This window comes from Drosophila melanogaster, chromosome 2L (assembly GCF_000001215.4).
Source record: "Drosophila melanogaster chromosome 2L".
In the NCBI taxonomy this organism is placed as follows: domain Eukaryota; kingdom Metazoa; phylum Arthropoda; class Insecta; order Diptera; family Drosophilidae; genus Drosophila; species Drosophila melanogaster.
In genome coordinates this window covers 246545-271814 of record NT_033779.5, presented here as the reverse complement: position 1 = coordinate 271814, position 25270 = coordinate 246545, and the positions used below count along the sequence as shown (strand labels likewise).

At 44.8% G+C, this 25270-nt stretch overlaps 5 protein-coding genes and 2 long non-coding RNA genes across 15 annotated transcripts in view; 4 read left to right on the top strand and 3 right to left on the bottom strand.

Annotated features, from left to right (window-relative positions):
* The first annotated feature begins 70 nt into the window (after positions 1-70).
* Dus1 (Dihydrouridine synthase 1) lies at positions 71-19226 on the top strand. Of its 3 annotated transcripts, none has more exons than NM_134663.4 (5): positions 71-186; positions 17418-17859; positions 17925-18369; positions 18430-18595; positions 18670-19226. In NM_134663.4, exons 2-5 carry the CDS (start codon positions 17436-17438, stop codon positions 19150-19152), a joined length of 1518 nt encoding a protein of 505 aa, NP_608507.1. In that variant the 5' UTR covers positions 71-186; positions 17418-17435; the 3' UTR covers positions 19153-19226. The 3 variants fall into 3 exon arrangements, with proteins under 3 accessions (NP_608507.1, NP_722619.1, NP_001259809.1); NM_164377.3 differs by having other exon boundaries at positions 17391-17859; NM_001272880.1 differs by lacking the exon at positions 71-186 and adding an exon at positions 17065-17253.
* Positions 189-2727, bottom strand: CG3345 (uncharacterized protein). Its single transcript, NM_134665.2, has 3 exons — positions 2426-2727; positions 1209-2357; positions 189-1154 (listed from the first exon to the last, which is right to left on the bottom strand). Exons 1-3 carry the CDS (start codon positions 2621-2623, stop codon positions 501-503), a joined length of 2001 nt encoding a protein of 666 aa, NP_608509.1. The 5' UTR covers positions 2624-2727; the 3' UTR covers positions 189-500.
* On the top strand, positions 4310-11866 carry CG17075 (uncharacterized protein). 2 transcript variants are annotated; one of them, NM_001258892.2, is made up of 1 exon: positions 4310-11866. In NM_001258892.2, exon 1 carries the CDS (start codon positions 5127-5129, stop codon positions 8031-8033), a length of 2907 nt encoding a protein of 968 aa, NP_001245821.1. In that variant the 5' UTR covers positions 4310-5126; the 3' UTR covers positions 8034-11866. The 2 variants fall into 2 exon arrangements, with proteins under 2 accessions (NP_001245821.1, NP_608508.1); NM_134664.2 differs by having other exon boundaries at positions 4310-8349.
* Positions 8812-9612, bottom strand: lncRNA:CR44219 (long non-coding RNA:CR44219). Its single transcript, NR_073678.1, has 2 exons — positions 9218-9612; positions 8812-9170 (listed from the first exon to the last, which is right to left on the bottom strand). It is a non-coding gene; the product is annotated as a long non-coding RNA:CR44219 (long non-coding RNA).
* Positions 19227-19441: 215 nt separating the features above from the next.
* Rpp30 (RNaseP protein p30) lies at positions 19442-20776 on the top strand. Of its 2 annotated transcripts, none has more exons than NM_001272879.1 (5): positions 19442-19588; positions 19649-19836; positions 19891-19959; positions 20014-20288; positions 20351-20776. In NM_001272879.1, exons 1-5 carry the CDS (start codon positions 19498-19500, stop codon positions 20619-20621), a joined length of 894 nt encoding a protein of 297 aa, NP_001259808.1. In that variant the 5' UTR covers positions 19442-19497; the 3' UTR covers positions 20622-20776. The 2 variants fall into 2 exon arrangements, with proteins under 2 accessions (NP_001259808.1, NP_524749.1); NM_080010.4 differs by having other exon boundaries at positions 20351-20652.
* Positions 20777-20991: 215 nt separating this feature from the next.
* Positions 20992-25270, top strand: part of kis (kismet) — a 40089-nt gene continuing 35810 nt past the window's right edge. For all 5 annotated transcript variants that reach the window (NM_001258890.1, NM_078717.3, NM_001144289.2 and 2 more), the window contains exon 1: positions 20992-21058. The gene's annotated coding sequence lies outside the window, so the exon portion shown is untranslated. The remainder of the gene's footprint in view (positions 21059-25270) is intronic.
* lncRNA:CR44218 (long non-coding RNA:CR44218) lies at positions 22003-22906 on the bottom strand. The gene has a single exon (NR_073677.1). It is a non-coding gene; the product is annotated as a long non-coding RNA:CR44218 (long non-coding RNA).

Genomic DNA, 25270 nt, shown 5'->3' with positions numbered 1-25270 from the left:
ACATACCGGGGAATAATATCGATAACCAGGGCAGACCTATTTATCGAAATGTATCAGCCGACGCAGCCCTGGTTTTGTGTTTTGCCAGCTGTTGCTTCCACGCTTTTGAATAAAAAATCAAATTAATAGTGTTTACTAGGAAAAACGTATGAAACTCAGTGAAAAAACTTTGCAAAAAACTTTTGGGTAAGTGTATTTACCTAAATTTATTGGTTTTCTACGATTAAATCTCAAGAGCTTTGAGTTTTTAACTAAAGGATCCAGGTGTCTGATTTTTAAAGTTATACTCAACTTATTTATAAGGAAGCATTTTAAACGATAAAAGAAAACATAGTACATAAATTTAGGACATCATATTGAAAATGAATATTCCTGGACTCTGAAGTATGTAAGTGCCTCGGAAACGAAATATACAAGTAATTTTTAGGGCTACTTCCCGCCAGAGCTAAGGCATCCTGCTTTAAGATCAATTTTCCTTGCCCTGTCTGCTTGACAGGATCCTAGGGTATGCAGAGAGCCAGGGTCTCGCGTTCCTGCTCGGTGCCGCAGGACACTGGGTGATTCTGGCCCCGGGGATCGATGCCTGGCTTGAGCATCGTCTGCTGCAGCTCCCAGATGATTTCACACGACTGGACGCTCACGGCCAGCTTAAGCACCGACTGATAGTTGAGCGGATTAACCGCATAGCTGAGGATACCCCTGGCAATCTGCTCGAACAAATAGTTCCTGTCAAGCAGAAGGAGCTCCTCTCGTACCTCCATCATACGGTTTTCAAAGTGGCACTGAATCGCTGCAAATACCAGCTTGTCCAGACCCACCAATAGATCCCGCTTAAACTTCACCAGGTAGTGCTCTATGAACACGATCTGGTTGCGATTTAGATGCGGCAGGCGCACCTTGTCCTGTATTACCTGTTCGCCGATCTGGCTGACAACCAGAGAGGCTAATGATCCCGCCGGAGTGGCCCGACGTTCGCTGCACGGGCGGACGTCCACGAACGGATGAATCTCGTAGCTGCCCACGCCAATGGTGCTGGCTACACCGCTAAATGATACATGGGAGGCGCGCGAGTGGTTTTTCGGCTGTTTGGCCATCGACGGAGGCACTTCCATGGCTTTGTGGTCTCTGGCGAATCCAATGATCTGATAAGCTTTCTGCAGGCGGAATGAATTAGTGGTATGTCAAGAGGGACTGCTATTAACACTTACGTAGTGCACATATTTCTTTGCATCGCAGACAAAATCCTTAATGCGCGAGATCAGCACCTGCAAGGCACACTCATCCTCGCTGAGATCGTCGTTTAAACCAGAAATTATGTAGTCCAGTATATATTGTGCCGCCTTATAGATGGGGTCGTCTGGTGCGAAGCTGAGAGCGGTCTGACCCTCCATGGCAATGGCTGCATTCAAGGCGTAACAAAGATCACTGTCTAACAATCCCTCAAAGGTGGCCTGATACTCATCGCAGAATGATGGCTTGCGTTCCTGAAGTGTCGACTTCTTCTTCTTGCGGCGCTTTCTTTTGGGCTGACGAGCAGTGATGGCCTTTTGAGCTCTTTCCTTAATCTCGTCCTGAATCCGTTGCCACTTTTCTCTGTAATGAGCCTTGTGCCTGTCTATAAACGCCTCTCGCTCTTTTTCCACCTCCTGCAGGAGGTATTCGATCCTACGCTGATTAGCAATTCGCTCATCAAGTCGCTTCCTCCACGACTGAATCTGGTGCTCAGTGTTCTTTACCAGCCGTTGTTTCCTCAGGATTCGCATGTTTTTGTTGAACCGATCCTTTTTGAACTGGAAGAGCTTCTTCTGTTTGATCAATAGCTTTCTCATCAAATCCTGGCACATGCTTATGTGGGCAGCTACACGCATGTTTGTCAGCATCTTGCGGTGCTCCAGCAACATATTCTGCATGGTGGCCAGGTTCTCTAAGCGCTTAAACTTCTCATATGTGATATTCAGCAGATGGACCTTTCTTTCGTGGCGTTCCTGCTCCTGTAGTTTCTTTCTGGCAAGAACCTCCTCAGTGCACTGGTGACGGGCTGCGAGATTCTGGTGATCCTTTTTTGTGATGGACTCCGCGTTGGCGATCAGCATTCGATCATATTGCTCCGACTCGCGCCGCTTGTATGCCTGCAAAATGTAGTACAACTGCGATTTGTGCAGCTCCTGGCGATGCTGATTGAAGTCCTTCAGATTGCATATTACATCGTTGTCCTGCGTTATCTCACCGTTTTCCCTCAACCGCTTCAGATTACGCTCATTGGAGTAGAACGTCTTTAGGTTGGAGTCGTGTAGCGGATTGTACTCCGGGATGTGTTCGGTAACGGAACACTCAAACTCCTGTTTACCGCTCTTGAACTGGTGGATATGTATGAATGATGATGATAAAGTAAGGTTCTAGCTGATTTTCTACTGGTAGCACTTACGTCCTGTCCGATCTTGTTCTTGGAGAATATGACCTGATTGCCGGGACATTTGAGCATTGGCAGCTTGCAATTAAGAGGGATCAGCTCCCATCCGGGTAGACTGTTGATGGGTAGTCCAGTCTTGTAGGAGATCATCTTTAGCAGGGCCGGGTTTCCGGACACCTTATTTCGCCGCGGCAGCGACAAAATATCGATCATCTTGTCGCTCTAAACTTACAGTAGCCTAAATTATTTGTGCTTAACATTTACTCTCTGAGCGTTCCAAGAAAACTAATTTCGAACAGTGCCTTATGAAAATGTAGTAGCCCCGCCTACTTTAACAATATTCTATACTTTTTCCCTGCCGATTGTATATTGACTTTAGTCAATAGTTTGCAATATAAAATATATATATTCTTAAGCAGTCTCAACAACCGTTTTATAGCTATCTGCATGAATCTGTGGTCCCATCCTAAGAGGCCGAATCGGGATCGAAGCTGTCATTACCCTGGCTCCAGCAGATTCCAGGGCGTTAGTTCGGCTTACATAAATCCTCGGTTGACTATCCTCCTCAATATTTCGCTGTCTCTATCCGGGCTTATGTTCCACCCGCTTTTTCCGACCGCTGACCCAGTTTGGCGTCCGTGGATGATTCTAGATGCGGGCATCTCGGGCATAAATATTTACCAATCGTTCGGTCCGGCGCCAACATGTCTGCGTAGGGCTTTCCTTGGAAAAGAACACCCACTCTCACTAGCCGTCTTCCATGTAAATAAAATCACATCAAGTGCTGAAATGTACTTGCTGCAGCACGTGCTCCAAATATTCTCTCGAGTGTACTTTCCATTTCATCTAACACCTAGGACACCCCTCTTACTTTCCGACCCCGCTGCCGATGGAATAAATAAAAAATGATGGTGGCATCCGAAAACAGGCAAACTTATGCTGGAAAATGAAAGGTGCGTGCCAATCGCTAGCGGTCGTCTGTGTTCCTATTTCCATTTAGCGTTTCAAAATAGTTACTTCCTCCTGTGATATGGGTCCCTAGGGATGGCTGCGTGAGTCATTCGGCTAAATGGCTAGTTAGTTTTGGGAATCAAAAGTAGTGCTTTAACTTTTATTGAGACAACGTTTATAGACATGTGGTACACACAATGATAATATAATAAGTGGCAGGCTGTTTACCACATTCGTTGAATGCAACTAAGCAGACAGTTATTAACAATATGTCTTGGCCACATATCAATTCAGGCCTTTGACTTGTAACGTAAATTCTGATATAGAATTTTAAGTAAATTGAGTGTGGGTGCCCTTTTTCTTAAAACCCCCTTGGTGGGCCAATGAAAATCCTCTCCCGCTAATAATTTTCCTATGACTTACAATACCGGCAAAACCGCACACAGCTGTCCTCAACTCTCCCTTTCACCCTCCTCTGGTTGCTTGCCACTATAGATTGAAAAGCGTCGTCGTTCAACTGGTAGGCTTTTTGTTTTCAATCAGACGAAGCTTTCGGTTCGGTGTTTGAGAGCGACTTCGAACCACGGGAGAGAAATTGAGCTTAGAACACTAGCTTACATAGTTCACTGTTTTTTAAACCCATCTGTTTCTGTTTGACAACAGAAAAAAGCAACTCCGTTGCTTTAGCAATGCGAAATGGTCGTCAAACCTGGTCGAACATAAGGGAGCACTGAAAAAAATTCTACTTGAAAATGTAAATGTAATATATTATATAAAACTTATACGAATTTATGGAATTCAGCATTATATATAAAGAAGTACGTTTCACTACAGTTTCCACTATCAGTTTTGCACTTAATGTCGTTATTTTTCTGAGTGCTGCAGCACCGTTCGTTTTAAATCAACGATACGAGCTTCCAAGTTGGTTACTCTGTGCGGAGTTGTTTCGTTTGGTCGCGTCGGTCGAAGGAGTCGGTTGTTCGTTTTCGTGCGCTCAAGTAACGGTAAGCGCGAATGCCTTCGCCAGTTCTACTGTTATTTTACCTCGGGACGGCTATGCGTCCCTGCGTCCCTGCGCTTTCCTGTCTCTGTGTATGTGTGGGAGACAAACAAATAGCAAAACGAGAAGGAAAACCATAGAGAGGAATTCCGCAAAAAGGGGGGTGGCGAACATCCTGTTTTTCTGCGCCCGCTGCCAGAGTAACCACCCCCTCTCAGGGACGACAACAACAAAGTGGACTTAAGCGAAAAACGAAAATAAATATACGTACGAACCTATAACTGCGCCATTTGTACTTCGCAACAACAAATGAAAATATATAACTATAAAATTGTGTGTATGTGTGTGACGGACGGAGAGAACAAAATCAACATAAAAAACTGTTGTGGAGAAGATTATTTATAAAAAGCTTCGTCCGTAAAAATAAGCCAATCGAAGGATGCAATATTAAATGGCAGGCAAAGTGAAGTAGTGCAAATTTAAAAGAAGACAATAAAAAGGCAACAACATTTAATTGGACTCTAAAGCTACAACTTCAAAACTGTTTAAGGATGCCTAATACACTTTTGTAATCCGCAATCAAACCATTAAAACATGCTGCAAAATCGGTTGGGAATTATATGAATTCTTCCCATTTCTGGATTGCATCATTCGTCGAGGGCGTGGTCTAGCATTAAATGTAATGTACAGCTGTCAAGCAGGTCCTTTCATCATTCACACATCATCATCATCATCAGAGCCATTATCTCCAGGCCCAATAACACAATGTCCACAACAGCAGCTGGACTAAAGTCGGGACCCAAAGGAGCCTACGGCGTCAGGTCGGAGACGGATCACATCATAACCATAAGCACTGCCGGCTTGACGGAGTCGCACAGCGAAAGTCCCGCAAAGGGAGTAGTGACTCCAGTACGGAAGCCCCATTCCCTGGGAAGTGAAGATTCCCCAGAAAATATAATTCCGGGTGAACAGGCTGAGACAAATAAAAAACCCCTGCACTTGTGCCGGCTCTCGCAGCTGGTGAGCTACCAGAGTAACATCGCTGATGTCCAGCACCGGAAGGGTAGACGACTACACGGATTACAGCTGCCACTGCATCCCCTCCAAATTTTTGGTTGGCTCGTCCTCCTCCTGTTTGGAGTGGCTAGCTACTGGGTGCTCATTCCGGCCTTTCATGCCCGCATACAAGGACCGCTCTACGGACTAATCACCGGGCTCTATCTGGTGCACATCGCCTCTCATTTGACGGCTTTACTGACAGATCCTGCGGACAAGGAGTTGCGGCGAGTGCATCGCAACGATCGGATTGTCCCAGAATTTGACCGGTCGAAGCACAGTCACGTAATAGAAAACGGGAGGTGCCATCTGTGCAACATCCGGACCTCTTCGAACCGCACCAAGCACTGTTCCGTGTGCAACAAGTGCGTGGGCAAGTTTGATCACCACTGCAAGTGGCTGAACCACTGCATCGGATCGCGTAACTATGTGGCCTTCCTGATGTGCGTGGTCAGCGCTGTGGTGGCCACCCTGGTCATCGTGGCCGCGGTGGTGGCCCAGATCGTTTTTTACTATATCCAACCAGACTGGTTAAGCTTCTACTGGTGCCCCACGGAGTCGAGCCACACAATTGAAAGCGGCGACTTCATAAACATCACCCTAAGCCTGAGCAACGGCACCATGATGCTGATAGAGCAGCACACTTCGGAGGAGGACGTTCATCAGGAAATGTGGGACGAGGAGCAGGCAAATATGACCATCTCGACACTGCCCACCCTTCTGGAGAATTTTACAGCTATTATAGAAGCAAGCGCAACGCGGCCTGGAATTAGCCCCACGAATCACACCGAAACGCAGCCAGTAGTGACCGGAATTGGATTAAATGAAACCATTTTCATGTTTCTGCTGGGAGTTCTGGGACTGCTCGCCGCAGTGAGTGCGGGTTTGTTGCTCCACCTATGCTTCTTTCACATCTACATCTCGTTCCTGGGACTGACCACCTATGAATACATTAGAAACCACCGTCAGGCTCAGGATGCCAAGACCAAGCAGCTTCTGGAGGGAGCTCCCGGCGTGCGGGCGCCCAAAAATGGCAACGTGCACTTCTCGGCTTCATTGCCCGAGCCACATAATCCGTCCAAGTCCTTGCCAGGAGGTCAGCAGCTCTACTGCTGTTCCAGTGCCCCACATCCAAGCCAGCACTCACAGGAATCGGTTGGTCAAACAGAGCAATCCCTGCGGTTGCATTGCTGTGCCAGCTCCAGGGAGTTCCACCAGAGCGGGCAGGCCATCTATGTTTGCTCGCTTCTGGAGGAGGCAGTTCCGCAAATCCAAGTTGAACCGGATACTCTGAGTAGCTTCCATTGTTGCTCTAGCTTTGCAGCTAGTTCCCTGCAGCGCAGGGTGAGTTTGGCTAAAGGATCGTTGATCTCAGCCGAGCCACGTCATCTGAGACCAGCGACTTATCTGCAGTACACCGAGCAATGTACTCTCTGCACATTCCGCCTAAGAAGAGGATCAGGACCAGGGACAGGATCTTCAGGAGCTGTAAGCAGCGCCGGTGGAAGCAGTAGCACTCGCACATTAACCAGTCAAACTGGCGGCTCCTCCGCTTCGGCCACAGCAGCCGGGAATATTTCCAAGCATCAGCGGTGGCGAAGGAAATGGAATTGCTGTGCCGCGGTTCCAGATAGCCCCGACTTGCCTAATGACCTTCTTGCTGCCCTAACGTTTCGCGAAAGCGAGGAAGCAGCAGCGGCAGCCAAGTTAAACGCCCAGGAACTGCCTATCCAATTCATACGCACGCTAAACGGCGGCTTGGACCAGGAGCTGCCTCTGAAGGCAACAACAGCCACTCCTACGCCACCTAGAAGTTCCCGTCTCCGCTACATGCTGCGCCTACTGGGACGCTATCGAAGACCACGCTGTCGCCATGGGGCCCATCATGGTATCGCTGCCAAAGAGCACCAGAATATCGGTGGCTCTGCAATAAAACAAAATCAAATACGTCCGCTGCAATTGCAGGCAGCTGGACGTGGCTATGCTAATTCGACTGCCACTCCAACCCCGCCCGCAAGTTCGCCAAGCAGAAGTTCCTTGGAGAGCAGCGACCTGAGCACCAGCACGAGCCCTTCGTGCGGCAAAAAGGAGCTGATGCTGCTGCCCACATCCGTGATAAGGGATGACAGCGTGACCACCTATACGCTGACCTTGCCGCCTGCTCTGCCACCGCCTACGAGGAGAAAAATGAACCAGACCACCCAAGAGCTGGCGGAGTTGGCTGAAACCTTGGGGTTCGCCAGCAATTTGCAGCACAGTCAGCATAACAGCCAGACCAACAGCCGAACGTTGCCCAGTTTCGGGAATGTCTATCGCCGACAGAGGCGGAAGCACTTCTTGCGGACACGATCTCCCACACTATCGCCCATCCACGAGTCCGGCCTGTCAAATCCAACCTCGCCCCAGCCCCTGAGGCACCACCACCAGAATCTAGCCAACTCGAACTCCAATCCGGCCAAAGCCATGTCCTCGCCTATGCTTAATCGCAACTCAGGATCTGCGAACTCCTCGGCACTTCTAGTCCAGAATCTGTGCAGCTTGGCAGGGGAAACGCTGAGGAATTCCGCATCCAACAGTTCCCTGCAGAGTCTCAGCTCCAATTCGAGCAGCACCTAGATGAGTGTCTGTTTCTCTTTAGTCCTTAGGTTAGCTTTAACCTTAGCCATAGTCCCCGCGACCCGCAACCGAAGCAGTTCTGTTGAAGTTTCGGAAATCAATTAATTCGCACATAAGCGTGGAAAGTCATAACTAAAATCAATTACGCACGAGGAGGAGTGGGAGTGGATTGGGAGGTTAACTGTCGGGGCCTGGAAAGGAAATTGCCTTTGATGCGATGCGGTTTCATTGCCAAACTTAATTACCGCTTTTGGTCGAAGTTCCATTGTCTGAGTTTTTGGATTGCATATTTGGTTTATGAAGAGTCTGATGTGGATTTATTGCAGAGACGGAATTTTGTGTCCTCTTTCACGTTTGCTACGTTATTAGTTTTACTGCTAATTTTAATAGGTGGCAATCAACGGCTTTATTTATATTGTTTAATTGTAATCTCTTATTTAAAGATAGTATTTTAAGAAAGTCAATCACAATTGCTCCCAACTCAAATTATTTTATAGCATATAAGAAAGTATAAAAAAAACCCGCGTTGCTGACGACCAGCGGAATTTCGAAATAGAATCTTATATTTCTCTTTTCTAACTTAATCATCAAAAGATGAAATTTTGAGTCCCCAAATGCATCGAGCTGCTTTCTTCCAAACTAAACATGTATTTACCAACCTTTGAATGACTTCGCAGTTGAGTTGATAAAATATGCAACAGAATGTACTCAAGAGTTCGAGCTGGGTGACTACTCATTTTTCCGCACCCACCCCTTTGCTAGTATTGATTTTCATTTTGGAAAGCGTGCAAGCAAAGGCGTCGGTTTATTACGTATTGTATCTGCAGCTGAAGCTTCGGTTGTATCTGAATCCGTTTCATCATCCCACAACCAAAGAGAAGGAAATTCAGCATGTTGCCAAATTGTTACGCAAATGTTTTGATTCGATCTCAATTCCCATAAAAAACATGACGATGGCAATTGTCTTGGGTTCTAAACTTGATTTTGACGACTGTCCCTCGGCCCATTAAATATTCCAAAACTGAATAATTAAAGCGACGCAAGTCGGGAAAATGGGAAATGGAACCGCGTCAAAAGCGTCATTGGATGAGTGCATGTGCTCATCCTCCTCAGTTGTCAGTCGGACTGCTACCAGGGCTTAAAGGCAATGTTATAATAGGATAGACAAGGATAGACAGCCGTACCGACTACGCACATGACACTCCGGGATTCAGGTGGTGCTCCTGCTTTTTATTGCCCCAGACAGTCGGTGGTTCATGTTATTGAAACTGACAGCGGGGAAAGTCCATTTTTAACCGGCTGGAGTTGAGCAGGTGGGAGTGGCAGTGGTGTCAGATAGATGGATTGGTAGAGAAAGAATCGCTTTGTGTTTGGGACGTTCCCGTTGAGTTCGAGGTTGAGCTTTAGTGCTCTCAGTTCCGACTAGTGACCATTCTGAATCAATATGTTACCCTCAATACAAACTTTCAATTTGTGTTCTTCAAGAAAAGATTCTTTCAGATTCGTTTTGAACATTTTTTGGAAACAATTTATTTTCAATCACGAATTGTCTACTCAGAATACCCATTCATTCTACGCTTACTTTAATTTTGGTGAACTTTTTTAAACTGGCAAACGGTGCTGTGGCCTTTCAATATACTGATGTTATAGTAGTAAACCGAATTTGTTCCGCTATCCAAGACGCTCCTCATAGCTTTGTTTCCAATTAACAAGTTTTAGTTGAGTCCGCCTGTCGGCGGATTGTATGCAACTTGCCTTGCAAATGTTGCTGCCTCGCGAAGGACCCCTTTCATGGATTCGGGAAATGATGGTTAGAATAGTGTCATTGAGCCCGTATCCAAAAGAGGACTTGACTCCCAGCTGACATGCATTTTTGCAGGTGGCTTCGGGTCGAGCTCAGTTCGTTTCCAGTGACAAGAGACAGACGCCTGGTAAATGACTCAAAATAACATAATGCAGCGACTGTAAATGGATTTTCAATGCGCACTGTGCTGCACAGACGGTTGGAGCAACAATTTTCCTGCCGTTCCCATTTCCACCGTTTATTTCCGCAAGCATAACTCGCTGCATACTTTTTAGGGCGCTCTGTGGCTGTGTGTGTGGGTGTGTTTTCTTTTGGGATGACGTGGGTGTGCTGATGTCCGTCTGAAAATGTTTAATTTGATAGCACTTGGCGTTACCAATCGAAACTGCTTTAAAGGGTATATACAGGTGAAATGGCGCGACGTAGCGGATATTTATTTTTATAAAAATATATTCGACTTTAATTGCATGTTCGTGTCATGTCGCCAGCTCTTGGCTATTGGACACGCCCCCCAAAGGTGGGGGCGTAGAGCGGACTGCCAGGCAACACCCTCGAACTTTTAGCTTGACTCCCGGTGGTGAAGTTTGTTTACGAGGCATAAAGCAGAAATATTCAGATTCTCGTCAAATTTGGGTGGGGGGGTGGTGGGGTCTGCTCCCACTTGACTGACTTTCCCTATGGCAACAAATGCAATACTCTTGCTGCCTTTGTTGTAGTTGTCGTCCTGGTGATTGCCGTGCATCAATTATAAAACATTTTCTGCCCTCTGTCGCTATGCTTTTTTGACATGCAAGCCGAAACTGTTCTTCATTTTTGGCATACAGAAAGAGAAGCACTGGAATTTAAATTGGTCCTAATTGATATCCAATTTGGTGTTATACCTAATGATTTTCTGTCTTTGTATATGGCACTTTCTACTATGATTATTCTGCACATAATTGTAAAGCTAAATATCTTTGTATATTGCATTACTACCACAAACTTCGAGATGCATTTATTCAAGTGTAAAAGCAACACCTTCCTTGAAAAGTCGTATTCTTCTTTCTCGGTTTGCCTGTAGGATAAACGACTCATGATTGATTGGGCCAGAATTGGGTGCGAAGGCGCACCAGTGGAGACAGTTGCCCCTGCTCCAACCGTTCCTTCCCTTCTCCGAGCTGTTATTAGCATTGGTAGTTAGGTTAGCTCCAACTCCCAGTCCACTTGGGCCAACATACTCCTTTTGTTTCGCCTTGTGCCCTGCAATGACATTTTCAGTTGCTTTGCTTTTCCCTTTTGGCTGGTTCAACGAACTTCTGGCTCTCGGCTCCTTTGTTGAATTATCAGCCAGGTGGAACGTACAGGACATGCTGACTTAGGTGAATCCGACCGCTCTGCCCGTCTAATATGCCTTTCAATTTAGTTAATGACTCTTTGTATCACTTCTGGGTAGTTTTATCTGTATCGTAAGCTTAAACAAATTATCAATGAAAACGGAAAAACAGAAGAATAAGAAAAGTTTATGAGACTGGAGTCGGGTAAAGAATGTACGAAAACAAATTAAAGATTGAAAAGTAAACAATAATTATAATAATTTAGCCAGGCCAATTAAGTGTGAAAAATAAAAGCACGATTATAAAAAAAAACCTATATATATTTTGATAAAATGTGAATAAACAGATTCTAACAGGAGACAAATTTAATTGAAGAAATGCGAAAATTTGTATGAGTTCGCATAACGAGAAACGAATGTATGAGAAGATTATAGCCCCAGAAAGTATGCTATGAATCGATGTGAAGACATTTTGACATTTAAAGACTATGCTTTGTACCATAAACAAAAAATAAAAATTGTTCAATGAAAAATAAAATAATGTTGGCTTAGTTTGTTAGTTTCTTATGTGCGCCGCCCCATAGCAATTAAGTGACTTGTAAATCGCTCCCAAGAAAACTTAAATCGTGAAATGTGCGCTTAGCAAAAAGAGCACACAGAAAAGTGGAATAAAAACGATAGACAACAAACAGAGTGTTGCAACAACAAGGTGTCTATAAAACTATCATTGGCAACAAGGCGGCACATGGGTGGCTCATCATTGCTGATTGTCGGTGCTCAGAGGCGACTTTTGACCCCCTTTCGTTGGCATTTTAAATATTTACCAGCCGAATGGAGAATAGTTTCTATGGCTTCCACCGGGCTTTGAGTCATTTCCCCGGTCATGTGGACGTTTTCATCGTGCTGTGGCGTATTTTGCAGCCATGTTTGCTCGCCGTTGTACACGCTGCGTATGCGCAATGTTCTGGTTTCTGTAAGTGGTTGACTAGTTTTCAAAAGTAATAAATGGGGATACTATGGTGTACTATAATATAATTATGCTAATTGATGATGGTGAATTAAAAATTAACTCCTGTTTTGGGTCTTGGAAGGCTCGTTAAGCGAAGTGGAATAAGGGAAACCCCCGATACATCACTTGTGGTATTAAAACTTCTCTGCTGTGGCACTTTTTTTTCTTGTTTTTATTATTTATGCAAATATATACTTGCACGTAAATTAACAAGGAAAATTGTTGTAGTATTTTTATGCTGCCTAGCTGTCTTTTGTGTCATATGTTTGCCTCGCCAAAACAAATCAAACGCATGCCACACACGCACACACACCGTGGCAACTCTTAACCCACACAGACGCAGAGCTTAACGCGTTGGCAATAAAATGCCGGGGATTTATGGTTACGTGTCATTTGGCTTGTTTGTTTGCTCCTCACTTTGCAACAGATAAACACAAGGAGTGTGTATTTGTAAGTGCCCAAGGATACTACATTGTGGGGTATCTATGTATCTCAGTTCGCTTGACTGTGTGTGTGTGTGTGCGCGCCTACACCAGCGGCAAAAATAGTAGCTACGAAATATGAATCGTTTTGAATTTGCAAAAAAAAAATGACTAGTAATATTCCAGTTTTTATATATATATATTTTTTTTTTTAAATTTTTTACTAGATAATCTTATATCTAATGTTCCCCTCTCACTAAATAGACGAAGAGCACTCCTGTCCATTGGCTCTGTCTGAAAGTCAATCAACAAAATTCACGTTCAATTTGGTCCTTTTGCCTCTCTTAGCTACGTCACCGCCAGCTTCACCGTCTGGGCCTGCAAATATAATTAAGTGCACAAGCACACGATCCAGGCTCATCCGCATCCTTCATATATAGACCTATGATACAAGGACAGTCAGTTACCAGACAAGGCCCACTAACAACCCTTCAATTTGGGACTTGCACAGTCTAAGAATCTGGTTCTCCGCTTAAGTTCGTATGTACAGAGAGCAAAACAGAAACATGTGCAGTATAAATATTAACGTTTTAATAGCGAAAGAGTCTTTCTAAAGTCGTTTTCCTGTGTAAGCTGGATTTCAAGGCTGACAGGCATCATTAGTCTCATGAAAAGTGGGAAGCGAACATAACCTGGAAGAAGGGGAATCGCGTCAAGGAACCCTCAACCCGAGGCATTGGCGCCTTAGAATCAATTAATAAACCAATTTGTAGGGATTCAAGGTAAGATGGAGTAGTAAAGGAGGCTGCCCCTTTTGAGTCCGCTCCAAGGATTGAGGACTGGCAAACAGAGATCCCCATATGCCATGCATATCATTCATAACTTGGCCGCATTTCAGTTGTGTCTTGCTGGCGGGGAAACGCCCATCCAAAGACGCCAAATTGTCGCATCATCTCCTCAAGTCCTTGCCCCTTTAGCGTTGGGGGCAAGCTGCCATCACAATGTCCTTGAAACGGCTAAAATGCGAGCTGGCTACACACTTCGGCCTTTTATTGTGGTCTATTACGTCAGCGAACGGATTGCGGACACAAGGAACAAGGCTTTATGGCGGATACTTGAAGGCAATTTCTATATGTGTATAACATTTTAAGCCTCCTAATTATTAACTTTGAATTTATTGTTTGATTTTCTATAACCACGTTTCATCACTTCAAAGACATTTGGCGCTACTTTACTCAGAAAGGACACTCCGACATAGGGACAATACGGTCGATTCTGGGAACAATTTCCATTTTCCGTTTTGCTGCTGCTCCTTAAATTTAGTTGTGTGCTTTAAATTGTGTTGCGTTTTGCGCCTGCACGCTAAGAGAGTTTTTATTTTGCAATTTGATTGCCATCACGCCACGGGGAGTTTCCACTTGCATGTCAAATGGGGTGGAGGTTTTCCACAGGGTGCTGAGAAGCTTGTGCTTAAACCGACCACACCAAACGGTGCCCCCCGTCCAATTTTGCAACCCATTCTTGACCACTTGAAATTTCACTGCATTTGCTGGGCACGGGGAAGCGAATAAAGTAGAGACAGTTTGAGTGGAAATGCAGAAATTGTCACTTGATACGAATCCAAAATATCATATAAACAAAAAATACATACAATATTTAAATTTAAGAGTGTAAAAAGTGTATCAACTGCTTTGTATTTGGAATTGAGTTTTAAATTCATTTGCCAACTTTCGCTGGGAAAGCTCATGGAAAACCCATGCGTGTGTGTGTCTGTGTGTGGGAATGAGGTCATATTTTGGAGCTGTCATCGCCATTTCGAGTGAGCCCGTCTCCTTGCCCCCTGTCCATTTCAGCTTTTCCTTTTGCTTGTCGCGGCACAAGTTCGCCAGCAAATCAAGTGTGAGACCAACAAAAAAGAAATGGCGAATGGAGAAGTGCGCAGCAACCGAATATCCACTGTAACTCCTAGGTTACTGACTGAAAAATAAAGAGTTTTTCTAACTCAGTGCTATGCGCATTTGTCGCGGTGTAGGATTGAGCCACGCAAAAACAGAACCACAGAGAAGAATTAGACGGAGATGATGGCAAAGTTGAAATGGCGAACTCAGCAGGTCACTCCCCTTCTTATCCATTCTAAACCATTTTTGTTGCTCGAAAGGATTTAACGCCTCGTTGAATGGCAAGCGAGTTAATTCACATTTTTTTTGTGCTACGCCAATTTCTTATCGAGTTTTCTTCGCTCGCAGTCTGGAACTGGAGTGGCCCTCACCGCTCGATTGGGTGTCATGGTTTTCTCATGGGTGGCATTGGAGGTTGTGAGTGCAGGGGCAACTGGGAGCATCGGCACATTTCTCCTGGGCCGGTTGATATTTCATCTTTATCTGCCATCTCAGAGTACCGAAAGTGGATTTTCGATTTGGAGTTTTGATTCGTGACACGATTTTACAGTTTTGCATTTTAAAGGGCACCTGACCAACGCGTAGCAAGGTTAGAAGTAAATAAATACATTACCCACTGCGCCCACTACGAATTCGTTGGTAGGGCCACTTTGAAAATTGGCAAAGCAGGATCCGGGGCCTGGCTGATTTCCACCGCATGCGATGTGCGGCTTCGGAGGCGTGTCCGAAGGTTGATGGTAGCTATGGTCGGGTGAACCCGCACCTGGTTCTGGGGTATCCAGTGAAAGCCGAAACTGCTCTTGGTCTTGGACCGCCTTAATTGGTGCGGAAATTATTAATTATCTTTGGCCGGGCGCCGCAGAAATCGAAAGCTTTGAACAGCGATTGCCAGTGTGCGGCTGATTCAATTAGTCGCTCCCGAATCCGGCAGATGCGAAACAAAGTCCAACTGTCTGCGGTCTCCGCAATTGCACACTTTGGCCACCCTGCGGCTAACCGCCCGAATTTGTGGGCCTGGACTGCGAATTATGTAATTTACTCCGCTGGGCTTGGAATAGAAGTAGGGTAATGGGGACGGGATGGCCAGATATTTTGGCACCTACTGCAGGAGAAGTTCATCCAAGACCACTATCGCTTATCATTTTGTATCACTTAGAGAATATATTTCTTTAGAAATAGGAAATGTATATATGATAGATCAAATGAAACCTTTTCTAGCAAATTATTGAAGGAATATGTATTTTCTTTGCAACTTATAAATCACTTGTACATTCTGCCGATTCATGCTGCAGTTGGGCTTGATCTCCCCCTCCGCTTTTGGAAAAGTTCTTAATTGCAAGTGCCCAGAGCCGCGGCTGCCCGATCCCTTCCTGCTTCTGGAGGACCCCATGGGCGCCTCATTTGGTAACTTCGTTGTAATTTGGGCATAATTATAACGAAGCCAACAGCTGGCAGCGAAACGGCAGCCACGCCCCTTTTTTTGGGGCCTGCACTTTATTTCGGTTCACTTATTATGCAATTTACTTTCGGGGGCCGGAAAGTTTCCCGCCCATTTAAACTTTAATTACTTACAGACATTGCCTTGAAATGGCTCCGCGCATTGTCAGCGAAAAAACCTGAGCAACAGGGAAAGTCTGAAAAGTCCTGGCAAGCAGGCAGAAGATTACTATATAGATGACAATCGGCCTTCGCCATTGATAAAATTGCACGCCATTTCCGGTCAGTAAACTTTCAATGTGAAAACTTTTTCTTTTTCACTGCGTTTGTCTACGATTCTGCAAAGTAAAATTCGAATCGAGCCAAGTTGTGCAACTTATTGTGCAAGCGATAGCAGAGATACCTTGTTTTTGGATGTGCTGAGAAGCAGGTGCGTTTCGTCACCAATAGACTGCCGGATAATATGGACACGAACTAGTGATTATACATATGGTTACTTTTGGTAACATTTGTTACCAGCCTTGATAAGGGTAAAATTTTAATAGTTGTTACCTTAAATGTTGTATTTTAACTTAATGGGAATTCATAGCCTTTCGACCTCATGCTTTCAATTAAACCATTTTAAACTTACGTGTGTCCCCTTATGCAGTGCAACGCAGTCCGATAATTTCGATAAACCGGTGGAAAGAAGGGTTTGAACTTTTCAGTTTTGAGTTGCATGCACAACTTGAATAACTCAATTAGTGTGCGCATTGTTGTATGTTGTGGCAGTAGTTGGTGTTCGGCTTTTCTCGTAATTGTTGCTTTTGTTGATGTGCATTGACTTAGAGCGCAATTTTCACGCTTCTATGCCTGGGCCAAGCCCCAAAAACGAAAGCGAAACGAGAAGGTATTAAAGAAAACCCGGTGTAGTCGTTGAAGAAATTTAATTGGAGCAAACTCGAGCAAGCACTAGACATTAGACGTTGCAATTGCAGTTGCAGATGCAACAAAAGTGAAATTACAAAATTAATGCAAAAAACGAGTCTTCAAGAGTAATCGGGACGAAATCAGATGGTTCGAGCAAAAGGCATGCATTAATCCTATTCTATCAAGATCTAAAAAATGACATTCTATCCTAATTATACAAAATATAGAGTAGGCTTTCAGCGACCCTTAGCTCCGCGTTTCTGTTTTCATCCTGTGTGAGCTCAATGCAAATTTGTTTGGCTTTGCCCAACTGTGCGTGGCTTTTCCCAGTCGCTCGCTCGGCCGCTCCCTTTCGCCGCTAATGTGGCGCTAATTAGCTAGTTGTGAAAATGCGTAGGTGCCTTGGGAAATCCAGCCCTCTGCTGTCCGGTAAAGAATGAGCCACAATATTAGACTGCATTGCGGGTATTTGTCAACCCGTTAGCGGGATGACTAATGTCATTTGGGCTTGGGGAAAGGTGCCGATAATCACTGTCGCATGGAATATTTTCAACTTTTGCCAATAGGCGTATCAATCCAATCTTTTTTTTTAGATTTCATTTGAATTTGCCATGGTGAACGATGAAGACGCCGCGCACCAAAGACCTAGCAAGCCCACCGGATACAACTTCTACCGCTCCTCCTTGGGATCCCCGCGTTATGTAGTGGCTCCCATGGTGGATCAAAGCGAGCTGGCCTGGCGAATGCTGTGCCGACGCTATGGCGCCGAACTCTGCTACTCGCCAATGTACCATGCGAACCTCTTCGCCACAGACCCCAAGTATCGCAAGGATGCCTTGCAGACGTGTCCCGAGGACAGGCCATTGATCATCCAGTTCTGTGGCAACGATGCTCAACAAATCCTGGATGCAGCACTCCTGGCGCAGGACCACTGCGACGCGGTGGACATAAATTTGGGTTGTCCCCAGGCCATTGCCAAGAGAGGTCACTACGGATCCTTCCTGCAGGATGAGTGGGAGCTGCTGACAGAGATTGGTGAGTAGCACAGGCTACTTTGATTGTTTATGGAACTAGTGATTGCAACTGCTATATTATCCTAGTGAGCACACTGCACGCAAAACTAGCCGTTCCTGTAACTTGCAAGATTCGCATCTTCGAGGACCTTGAGAAGACCATTAGGTATGCCAAGATGCTGGAGGCGGCCGGCTGCCAGCTTCTGACTGTCCACGGTAGGACCAGAGAGCAGAAGGGTCCGCTGACCGGGGTGGCTAATTGGAACTACATTAAGAATGTGCGCCAGCACATCAAGATTCCAATGCTTGCCAACGGAAACATCCTGGCCCTGGACGACGTTCATCGTTGTCTGACTGAAACAGGAGTCGATGGTGTAATGAGCGCCGAGGGTAATCTGCACAATCCGGCCATCTTTAAAGGAGTCTCACCGCCCGTCTGGCAAATGGCCCATGAGTACTTGGAGCTCGTTCAGCTCCATCCGTGCCCGAGTTCCTTTATACGAGGACATCTCTTCAAGCTCTTCCATCACATGTAAGTCTCTACACTACCGAACCTAAACCGATTTTTCAAAATCAATTCTCTATTTCGTAGCATGAATATCCGGCAGAACTCTGAGTTACGGCAATACCTAGCCACTGCAAATCAGCTCGTGCAATTCCAAGCCGTCGTGCAACAAGTACGGGCAAAATACGAGCCGTTCCACAAGGGCGAGGTGCCATACGAGCCCGAACAAATGGCTGCTGGATCAGAGGAAGATGTAAGTTGCTCGAACGGATCTTTGTAATAGAGTGGATCTGAAATAACACGAATATTTTATATTCCCCAATAAAGCTGCCACTTTCTCCCTGGCTGTGTCAACCATATATACGCGCCTCACCCGAATCCCATCGCCAGAAGATTGCCGAAAAGGTGCGCGAGGCTGAGGATCCCAACCGAACCAAGCGGCAGTACTTCGACAAGGACGGCAAGGAGATCTCCCGCAAACGGATGAAGAAACTTCGAAGACGCCAGCGAAGACCCAACAAAACGGAGGCCCAGATCCAGCATCGGCACGAGAGGCGCCTGGAATACTGCTCGGAATGCGCCAATCCCCAGGGATCCAAGTGCGAGTTCCAGCTGTGCCGCGTGTGCTGCAAGGACAGGTGCTACAACAACGATCGCGATTGTCCTGGTCACGGGATCTTCATCAAATCCCGCCGAGCCAGGGCCAAGCTTTTTGAGGAGCACATCGCCCCGCAGGACCACCAGAAGGTGACGAGAACTTCAGACGATGACCTGACGATAGCCCCAACGGATGCGCAGGAGCCGCTTTGACCTTAAACCTGTACTTTAGGAAACACCCTTCTTGTTTTTGTTTCTATGACTGCGAATAAAAAAAAGCTTGTTTTAAAAACCGCATTGATTGTTTTCATTCAAACTTTTGATTCCATGGCGGGTTTCTTTCATAAGCAAACCCCAAACCGGTTGAATTGGCCAATTTATGCGAACCCATTCTATTTGTGCATTTATACTTTTAAAGTTTCCTATGTAAAAAAAAAAAACTGTTAGTGTGACCGTGTTATTTGTGCCCTAAAATGTGTTTCAATTATCTGGCGAAAGCTGGCCACTCTAAACACCGGTTGCACGCTGTGGGCAACGAAAATCAAAACAAAGCCTAAAATGGAGCAAACAAGGCCATTTTACGATTTCAGCATACCATACAACAAGGACGACTCCGTGTTGCGGGCCCTGCTTAACGAGCTGGTGGAAAGTGAGTGAGAACAAATGACCATACAGAAGATTCCCACGACATCCGACATACTCGTTGCAGCGGGCTACAAAACAGTGGCCATCGACCAGAGTTTCGACCACAGCAAAAAGGATCCGGGCAAACGTGGGTCCGAGATGTTTCCCGAGCCTCATAAGATCGAGCATCTGCGCAAGGAGTTCCAGGACAAGCTGAGAATCCTGCAGAGAATCACCATTCTCTACGTAGACGTCAATGTGGCCCACGCGATGGTAGGAACACTTGATGATGGATAATAGCAAGTTAATTTGTATTTGTTGCTGTAGAGTGTCTCCCATAATCTGCGGAAGTTCAATCTCATCGCTGGCCAACCGAAAACAGATGCCGCCCTGACGGTAAGTCACTATAAGTACCACCTTCAAATCATCATTTAACACGGACCATCTAAGCACTGCTGCACTGCCTTCAATGGGGACTTGATAACTTTTGATCCTGTGGCTGGGTCCCGACTCTTGGTAAACCGAAAAGCATACCAGGTGGCAGTCCGTCGGGGCATGTTCTTCGAAATTAAATACGCTCCATCTATCTGCGATTCGAATAACAGGAAGGACATGATAAAGATCGCCCAGAACTATTGCACCAAAGGGAAGTCCAAGAACGTTATCTTCAGCAGTGGTGCGGCGCACGAATTCCAGCTGAGAGGACCTTACGACGTTGCTAATTTGTAAGATATAGCTAACTAGATTACCTTTAAGATGAAGTCTAATTGGTACTAACATTTTAAAGGGCCTTTATCTTCGGCCTATCAGAGGACCAAGGGAAAAATGCTGTGGACGGGCACTGCCGGGAACTTTTCCTGAAGGCTGAGGCGCGTCGTCTGGGAAAAACCATCATGTTTCTCAAAGGAAACGGTCCCATAATATACTCGGATAGCTCTGAGGACGAGAAAAGCACCGAAGACGAAATGAAGGGTCTAAAACCGCAAATTGGAAAAGCGGATGCATTTGAAGTCAAAGACGGAACTGAGCACGCTATTAAACGACTTAAAGTGGCGTAGCCTTTAACTAAAATACATCAGCTTTTTTAATAAGTTGGCTAGTTTTGATTTTACGACGAAAGCCGGCTAACGTAACGTAATGGTTTTGGGTCTAGGCTGCACGTGGTTTGGGTCCAGGAAAAGGTCGACAGTTTTACTTCAGCAGCTACATGTCTAACTATACCCGATTGACTATGCTAATTATCGTTAAATTTTAAGTTGTTTGTTAAATAATATTTCCGTTTGTTGTCATTTGTACATTAGTGATGTCAGTAGCGATATTTAAAATAATATATCGATGGCATAAAAAGAAGAACCATCGATTGGCGGGTATCCGGGACTTCTGGCAACATTGATTTTCGTCCCAGCTCTAGCGTACAACAACAAAACAAAATGGAGGTCTTTGATGTGTGTGTCGCGTTGTCTTGAAATTTGCTGCTAGAATTTTGCGTTAAACGGTAATTTAAAGTGCAAAGTAATTAAGAAAAATTGCTTTAAAACGCTTGCCAGGGTGCCGGCATCTGGAAAAGCACCAAATCTGATCGGAGTTGAGCGTATTTTAAGCAAAATTAGCATTTGAAAAGTGGTCGAAACCGAGTCACTTGAAAAGAAAAAATGTGCAAAGAGGAGAGTGGAGAGTAAGACAGAGAAAGCAAAAAGAGCAAGAAGACAAGCGACGAGACGAAAAGAAAAACGGCAAAGCAAAAGAAATATATTTCGCGAGACTACGAAGAAAAGCTGAAAAGTAGCAGCCGTCGAATTTCAATTGTTTTTTCCCCCGCAGTTCCAAGTGCATTTCTCTATGCGCCTGTGTTCGTGTATGTGTGTGTGCGAATAATTAATGGCAAAATTGCCGAAGAACATCGAAAATCAAATCCGAAAATGTGAGCGGCGACCGTCTAATACAATTAAAAATGGTCATCATCGGGAAGTTTGTGTATGTGTGCGATGCTCGCTTGCGTTTTCGTCTTCATCATGTTTGAGTGTAATTATCACGTTGATTATTGCCTGCTCATTTGATTTCTTTCTCCAACTTCTATTCGCCATATTCTTTACTCCCGCTTTTTACTCAAAAAAAATTAAAACTGTTGGTGGTTATAGCTAGGACTTTTTTTCTCGTAACGCTTGTAGCATACATTTTGTGTATGTATTTGTGCCCCGTTTCGCTGCAGTGTTGCCAACATTATTCGGGTGATGCAGCGCCGCACATTTTGCACCTGTGCAGGAGACAATCTCTCCCCACCCTCACTCACGCCCCGTGGCGCATTTATCCATCTACCATAATGGCCATTGCTACAGTTGCTCTGCCAACGTCGCAGTCGACGTTCTCGTTGCTCTTTTCACAGTTTGTTATTATTGCGATGGGACAAACCGAAGTGCAAATCATATTCCCAAATTAATTGTCTTATTTTTCGATTAGGTTTATTTCAATGGCTCGATTTTAATTTAAGAAATAAACAGGAAAACTACTCGAAAATCTAGCAAAACATCCGCAGGTTTGAGAAGACGATTCTGTTGCAGATAAAATTTCTCCTCGTTTTTTCTACAAATTTAATCTGTGCTGCAAAACAACCAACAACTCGAGTGCAATCTTTTTCTTTTTATAACAAATTTGGTGTTCTTGGTCCAAGCTGCACTGTAGCTGTCATCAATATTTCTATATTGATAGTCTAAAGTAGCACTCACATAGATACAGTGCACATATGCAACGGTATCCCCATTTGCGGCTCTTCCTCTTTGATTGGTTTTTGCTCTGCTTCGGTCGCTGTGTCAACTCATCTGTCTGCCTCCATCTTCCTCGCTCCACTCGCTCTCTTCTCATTCGGTGCACACACTCACAGTTGGCAGTGCTTGGACACACGTTTTTCTAGCCGGGCCACTCTTTCTCTGATATGCTGGTCTGCTCTTACACACACACCGCCGCTACGACGCGCAATTGATGAGAGAGCGTAAAATTCATGCGCTTGTCGCCGCTCTCGACGCGTCGCGTCGTCTGTTGTGCATCTCTTCTTCTTCCACTCGGCGGCTGTAACAATTTTTTTCCATTCCATTCCATCTTCGTCTTTTTTCTTTTTTTTACTGGTGCAATTACCAAGGCGCAGAGATTTTTCCCCTCATTTCCAGCAATATCTATCGATTTCTTTGTTTCTTTTCGGCTGTAAAAAACTACTTTTAATTGTAATTACCGCGCGTTTGTGTGAGTTAGTGAGTAAGTGAGATGGAATCGGGCCGCGAGAAGAAGAAGCAACAGTCACAATTGCAACCGTTGCGCTTTTGTAGTTTTTGCCATTGCGTCTTCTTCTTGCAACGGCAATTGTGCTACAATTATTATTTCGCATGTGTATCTACACTTGAATTAGCATTGTTGTTGTGCTTCTTGTTGCCCTTTCATTCGCCGTCATCTGTCATTTCGTTGCGCTTAACTATCGATAACTTGCGTCCAAAATGATTGCGTGACCAAAAACCAAACCGAAAAACAAAAGAAAACGGGAGAAAAAAAACTAAAGAGAGCAACGTGAACCGTACAAATGAACTGTAAATTGTGAGAACCTGCGATAATAAACAAGATAAAGTCAAATGGATTAGCAGCAAAAAAATAATTTAAAAATGGTGAGTAATACTATTTTCAAGTAAATTGTTAATGTAAGTACTCCTCTCCAAACGGAGTCGTGAAAGTGCGAGCGATTTACAACAATGGCCAGGCAGAAAATGCTTTTTAGAAATAATTATGTATCTTTAACCGAAAACAGATACACACACTCAGCGAGACACGCAACACAGACATATAAACGAATTGAGCGAAAAGTCACAAACACAAACGCCAGCGAAATAATTTCAATCAACTCTTTTCGGCGAAGAAGAAGAAAAAGCAGCGAAAAAACGTCACACGCCTGTTTTCTCCCTTTACACCTCGCCTCTCGTCGTATTCTTCCCTCCCCCACTCGTTAATATGCGAATAATGCTAAAGTTGGGGCGAGTGGGCAGTTCCACCACTCATTGCTTACAGTTGTTCTTGTTTTCGTTCGGCTTCGCCGAAAAAATTTAAGTAAAAGGCGAAAAAATAACTTATGTGACGTGAAAATTTGAAGAACACCAGCTGGGTTGGTGGGGGGTATGTTAGAAATCATTGGGAAACAATAGTAAAGCTTTCTTTTCTCGGACTGCAAGTAAAATAGGTGGTAATATATGGATATTAGTTTTTACAGAATTAAATTATAAATTTAATAAAAGTATTGTGAAATTATTAAAATATTAAATGTGTTGCTGTTAACAGATGGATAATCACTCGGTAATCTGTAGTTAAGATTTTGGTAAGGTTCCGTTCAGGCTTTTGACGTACCACTGTACCCAATCAAAATGACCGACGAGCTCAACAAGAAGAGTGATGACGGGCGAGAGAACCGAACGATGGACGGAAAACCGGGCAAAGGCAGCGACAGAGACCAGCGACCATATAATATCATCCGTCCCAAAACACCGAATCAAAACCGACCAAACAACGTCAGGCAGCAACAACAAGGCAAACATATGAACGACGACGACCCCAACTCACAAATACAGCACACCCAGGCCAACAAACACACACAGATGCAGATACAGATACACATGTACAAACAAAAGGCATCACGATATGCGAATGCGAATAAAACAGCAGGAACAACTATGCGGCGAATTTGCACGAATCATGCGAATCTCCAACTCACGCACACATGCATAATACGTGTTTTGTACTTGTCGCCGTAATGTTGTCGCCGCCATTCGCCGTCTTTTCTTTGCATTGCTTCATTTCGCGATTTTCCCCTTGCAATCTCTCTCATCTGATGACCACCCAACAGCAATTGCACAGCGCAACTTTCTCGATTCGAAAAAATGTAATTATTTAAAGTTCACAAACTGCCTACTAGTGCACATGTGTAAACATAATTTTCTAGAAATTGTATTTGCATCTAATGACTGAAACAGCTCATATAGGTCATAAGTTTTGCTTACCATAAACTTATCAAATTTGTACATAGCCTTGTAAACTTTTTTAATCTCTCCTTTTTCTGCCCTGGCTCCCTCGGCTTTTTCGCACTTTTTGTTTTGACTGGCTCATCGCAACCTCGGTTTCCCACTCTCTTTCTATACGAAACAGTCGTTCTGTCGTTTTGTCTCTCAGTCGCTTTTCCTTTCTGTTTGTCTTTCATGCTATTCGTTGTCGGCTACGACGCTGACAGCTCTGCCGCCAAAGGCCGGCACACGGCCCCCCACTCAGCCGTCTGCCCCTTCCCATCCACTGCCGCAGCACGTGATATACATGCTTTGCTTTTGGTTTGCTCTTTATCGTACGCTATGCCATGCTTTTGCTTTTTGTTTTTTTCTCTGCCGACAAAATTTTTGCTCGTTTCACTTGTTGGGTTGTTTTTTTTTTTCTCTCGTTTCTCTTTGTCGTGTGTTTTCGCCGCTCGCTCGATTTCAGCCGGTACACCGCTCTTGAGAGAGCGACTCTCCACTCTCGCTCTTTCGGGGTTCTCTCTGTTTTATTGTTGCTAGATTCACAATGGGCGGCTCTATATCCATTCGATCCGGTTTAGGTCCAGGTGCAAATTTTATAAAACAGTTTCAACTCGATAATCGGGTCAGGACTTGTGTCCTACATGTGTGTGTGCTCGGCTTCCTTTAGTTTTCGG

Excerpts from the sequence above, each read along its gene's own strand:
- CG3345 (NM_134665.2), bottom strand. The coding sequence starts at position 2,623 with ATGATCGATATTTTGTCGCTGCCGCGGCGAAATAAGGTGTCCGGAAAC. Across the intron at positions 2,358-2,425 it reads AGAACAAGATCGGACAGGAC|TTCAAGAGCGGTAAACAGGA; the intron begins GTAAGTGCTACC and ends CATATCCACCAG. Across the intron at positions 1,155-1,208 it reads CAAAGAAATATGTGCACTAC|AAAGCTTATCAGATCATTGG; the intron begins GTAAGTGTTAAT and ends TTCCGCCTGCAG.
- CG17075 (NM_001258892.2), top strand. The coding sequence starts at position 5,127 with ATGTCCACAACAGCAGCTGGACTAAAGTCGGGACCCAAAGGAGCCTAC.
- Dus1 (NM_134663.4), top strand. The coding sequence starts at position 17,436 with ATGGTGAACGATGAAGACGCCGCGCACCAAAGACCTAGCAAGCCCACC. Across the intron at positions 17,860-17,924 it reads GGAGCTGCTGACAGAGATTG|TGAGCACACTGCACGCAAAA; the intron begins GTGAGTAGCACA and ends ATATTATCCTAG. Across the intron at positions 18,370-18,429 it reads TTCAAGCTCTTCCATCACAT|CATGAATATCCGGCAGAACT; the intron begins GTAAGTCTCTAC and ends TCTATTTCGTAG.
- Rpp30 (NM_001272879.1), top strand. The coding sequence starts at position 19,498 with ATGGAGCAAACAAGGCCATTTTACGATTTCAGCATACCATACAACAAG. Across the intron at positions 19,589-19,648 it reads GCTTAACGAGCTGGTGGAAA|CGGGCTACAAAACAGTGGCC; the intron begins GTGAGTGAGAAC and ends TACTCGTTGCAG. Across the intron at positions 20,289-20,350 it reads CCTTACGACGTTGCTAATTT|GGCCTTTATCTTCGGCCTAT; the intron begins GTAAGATATAGC and ends AACATTTTAAAG.